At 39.3% G+C, this 4,143-nt stretch overlaps 1 protein-coding gene across 5 annotated transcripts in view; it reads right to left on the bottom strand.

Annotated features, from left to right (window-relative positions):
- LOC108528381 (adenylate cyclase type 10-like) overlaps positions 1 to 4,143 on the bottom strand; it is an 18,239-nt gene that overhangs the window by 6,342 nt on the left and 7,754 nt on the right. For 3 of the 5 annotated variants that reach the window (XR_001885119.1, XR_001885118.1, XM_017870185.1), the window contains 3 exons: positions 2,386 to 2,605; positions 1,901 to 2,026; positions 164 to 336 (listed from right to left, as the gene is read on the bottom strand). Coding sequence is in view for 1 of the 5 variants with exons in the window: in XM_017870185.1 (XP_017725674.1) it covers positions 164 to 336; positions 1,901 to 2,026; positions 2,386 to 2,605 (519 nt within the window). In the remaining 4 variants the exon portion in view is untranslated. The remainder of the gene's footprint in view (positions 1 to 163; positions 337 to 1,900; positions 2,027 to 2,385; positions 2,606 to 4,143) is intronic. The other 2 variants (XR_001885120.1, XR_001885121.1) reach the window with 2 other exon arrangements.

Raw genomic sequence — 4,143 nt, 5'->3', positions numbered from 1 at the left:
TATATATATATATATATATATATATATATACATGCTAACTTATATATCTTGTTATCTGCTTGTCTGTTAGATGCTTGAAGATTATTTGATAGAAAAAGAGTAGTTCTAGGTCAAAAAGGCAAAGCTCAGGCTAGTTAACTACAGTCTTAGGAAGCCTTCTCACTTCTCACTAGGGTTGTTTGGAGGTTGGCTCAGGGTACAGGGATGCCAATACTTTTCCAGGAATGTCTGGAAAAGGACACCAAACCATGTCCAAGGGAAATTCCTTTTCAGCAGCCGAAGGGCTTTCCTAGCCAATTTTTTGGCTAAAGTGATGTGTCCCATGTTGAAACAGACCTGGAGATGGGAAAACAAGAAGAATTAATGTAAATACAAGGTTTTGGATATAACACACTGGCTCTTTCATTTTGAGATGTGTAGTTGGGGTTACTGAGGTGCTAAGAGTGAGCTGAGCTAGAGCATAACCTGGTTAGCAGTCACCCTAACAAGCACCAGTATGGCCATAAGTGAGTAAAGGGTTGAGAAAATAGGATTATGGAGAAAGTATCCTCCTTTCTCATCTCCCACACATTTGTCAGTGGGCAGTAGAGGAAGGCTGTGATTTAAAATGTGATGCTGCTAGACTGAGAAGGGATCGTCATTTGAGTGGAGACTCAGATGCTCTCACATGACATAGAAAACATCTATAATATCACCAAATCCTTTATCTCTCTTCCTAAATAGGTTGACTCACAGTAGATGTGGGGTGGGAGCTGGGGAACTACCTTGAAGCTATCCTATATCTTTACATTCTAAGGCTGAATCCCTCAAGAAAGTGATAAAGTCTATGTGATTCTAGAACAAAGAACAATCTTGGGAGGACTGTACAATAACTCTTACTTATAAAGGGAAAGAATAATTATTTAACTTTGCTCTGAAGACCTCTTGGTTGAAGCATAAATAATGCAACAATGTGACAACTCTAATACTCCCTTTGGCCTTCAAGACATTATGTACCTTAAGTTTACTATCTTAACCAAATTATCTTAAGGTTTACATTAAAATTCGTTTACATATACTCCAATGAGCAAATTAGTTTATATCTACTTCAATGAACATGAATGGATAATTCACAAAAAAATACAAATGACCAATAAACCTAGAAGAATGATGTACCTTATTAATTAAGAGAAACACATTAAAACAATATAACTTTGTCTAGGAATTAGCAAGGTTAGAAAAGACTGGTAGTATCTGATGTTAGTAAGGATATGAGGAAATGGGAAAAACTTGAATTGATATAAAATTTTGTTTGGCAATTTGGTGATGTATTTATGGATTTTAAAATTGTGTCTTAGCATTGCCACCTTTGGAAATTTTTCTTACAGAAACACTCTCACAAGGAGAGAAAGAGATACTTAAGAAGAATATTCACTGTGGCAATGTTTAAAATAATCCCCCAAATAGAGATAACCTAAATGCACCTGAAGAAGGGAAGAGCTAAGCTATGATCTAGCCAATGGAGTACTTGGCAGTTGTAACTATGTGGTGGATCGGTATGCACACCAATATGTAAATAGGTTCTGTCTGTACTATTAAGAATAAAAGCAAGCTGCAGGAACAAGAAAATGTAGAATATGATCCTATTAAAAAATAATGGAAAACAATGATATGGCTGTGTGTGTACAGTTGGTGGAACATGCATACAATTATTAATTATGGTGGGGGGTGTAGGATTAGTGGGAGCTCTTTCACTTTCTACCTATTATATATTTCTATATTTTAAATGTGAATAAACCTTTTATCACATTATCACATTTATAATCATACACAAAAAAAAAATGAAGAGATTTTGAAAGAAATAATAGGGTAACCCTCAAGGAGAAATAGCCAGCACTTCAAGGTCACCCCCTGTCCTCACCTCTGACAGAAGACGGCAGAAAGTAGCCTCCTCAAACTGACAGATCTTCACCTTGTGTTTTTTCAAAAATGAAAATGCTGAGGGTTGGCCCAGAAGACTGCTTGCCTTCCTTAAATAAAAGAAGGCCTCCAAACAGGGCAAGGGATAAAGAAACCAGATTAGGATTAGGATGATGCTGGTGTGATTAGGGCAAAGGCTGGAGTAAGGTTATGATGAGGGTCAAGATCAGAATTTGAAACAGATTTGGACTTCAAGCTAGAAACAGGAGCTGGACTGCTTGTGCAAGAGTCAGGGGCAGGGCCAGCACGGGTTGCTGCTATTCCACTACCATATTCCCACTTCATGTTTTTTCCTAAATCCTTTCTAGCTCTTCTCTCTCTCCTACTTTCTTCCACTTTTCACTCATGGTTATGATTGTAAGAGATCTCAATCAAATTCTCAAAGTAAAAGGCTCAGCTGAAGGGCAGATTGCAGAGCCTGCTCACCATATAATTATCTGACAGATCCAAGGAGGCAGCCGCAGCCTCCAGCAGGTAGTAAAATGCACAGGTCGTTTCTCCAATGACCAAGCAATGCTGGGTGAGGGGTGAGAGCACTAACTTCAGGATATCCTTACAGTGACAAGGCTTTGTGATCAACAGGTCTTTCTCAGGGCTGGTCTGAGCCAGCTTCCTCTTCACTTGATCTAGGAACTCTTCCTCTGTTCTTTGTGGAAAGAAAATGAAAACCTGAGAGTGGCCACCTTTATTGGGGCATTACCAGGTCTCAAAGTCACTTTTTCCAGGAAGCTTTCCTGCATCATTCATTAATTATTTGTCTATCCTTCTCCTCAGTTACTCCATAAAATTTTAAAAGTCAGGGACCAGAGCTGTAACTGCAAAGCTCTATTAGGAATTTTTAAAAGCTGAAAGCCAATCTAAATACCTCAATCTAAATGGGGAAATACCACACTTGAATAGTTAAATAACAATCTAAATGTTAAATAAAACATAAAAATGATACAAAGCAATAATAATACATTTTTTTCTGATAGCATATTTGAATTTTCTAATACCACATTTTAATATTATTTTATATATCATCATCTAATCCTACAACAACTCTGTCATTCAGGCAGGCAAAAATTGCCTCTTTTAGGTCACTGAGGCTCAGAGAAATTACATATAGCTTCGTACTGAGAAGTAGAACCAAAACTAGAGCTTACCACTCTGACTTCTAATCTAGTGTACTTTTCACAAGCACGCTGAGCTCAAAAGTCAAATCTCTCTGAGCTATAATGATCTAAAAACGTGGAGACTGAGGAGGGCCTTGAAGGATGGTCAACATACTGATAGGTGGAGAGATGTGGAGGTCACTCAGCATTTAACAAGGGAGAAATGTGTGAGCAAAGACACACAGGTTAGTGTGGGAGTGGTTCACGTGGAAAAGATTTTTGTTTGAAAACAGTAAGAAATCAAGTTAGATAAGTGGGATGGGAAACTGTATATAGAGTGGCTGGTGAACTCCAGGTAGGGACATTGAACACTGAAAAGCATTAGAGATCCAGGAGGTACATGGTTAGGAAATGTATGTTCATTTTAATATCATCTGGGCTAAAATAATTAAGAAGACAAATCTATAGCTGGAAATAAAAATGCTATGTATAAAATGCACTTAAAAGCTATTAAAAGGCTGGGTGTGGTGGTTCACACCTATAATCCCAGCACTTTGGGAGGCTGAAGCTGGTGGATCACCTGAGGTCAGGAGTTCAAGATCAGCCTGGCCAACATGGCGAAACCCCGTGTCTACTAAAAATACAAAAATTAGCCAGGCGTGGTGGCATGCACCTGTAACTCCAGCTACTTGGGAGGCTGAGGCAAGAGAATCGCTTGAACCTGGGAAGCAGAGGTTGCAATGAGCTGAGATGGTGCCACTGCACTCCAGCCTGGGCGACAGAGACTCCATCTCAAAAAAAAAAAAAAAAGAAAAGGGGTTTTAAAAGTTTTCCCAACCATTAAGAAATAATTTCCCACCAGGTGTGGTGGATCATGCCTGTAATCCCATTACTTTGGGAGGCTGAGGTGGGCGGATCATGAGGTCAGGAGATCAAGAGCATCCTGGCGAACATGGAGAAACCCCATCTCTACTAAAAATACAAAAATTACCAGGGTGTGGTGGCACATGCCTGTAATCCCAGCTACTTGGGAGGCTGAGGCAGGAGAATCACTTGAACCTGGGAGGCAGAGGTTGCAGTGAGTCCAGAT

This window comes from Rhinopithecus bieti, unplaced genomic scaffold (assembly GCF_001698545.2).
Source record: "Rhinopithecus bieti isolate Rb0 unplaced genomic scaffold, ASM169854v2 scaffold_4553, whole genome shotgun sequence".
Lineage (NCBI taxonomy): Eukaryota > Metazoa > Chordata > Mammalia > Primates > Cercopithecidae > Rhinopithecus > Rhinopithecus bieti.
This window is presented reverse-complemented; position numbering and strand designations above follow the sequence as displayed.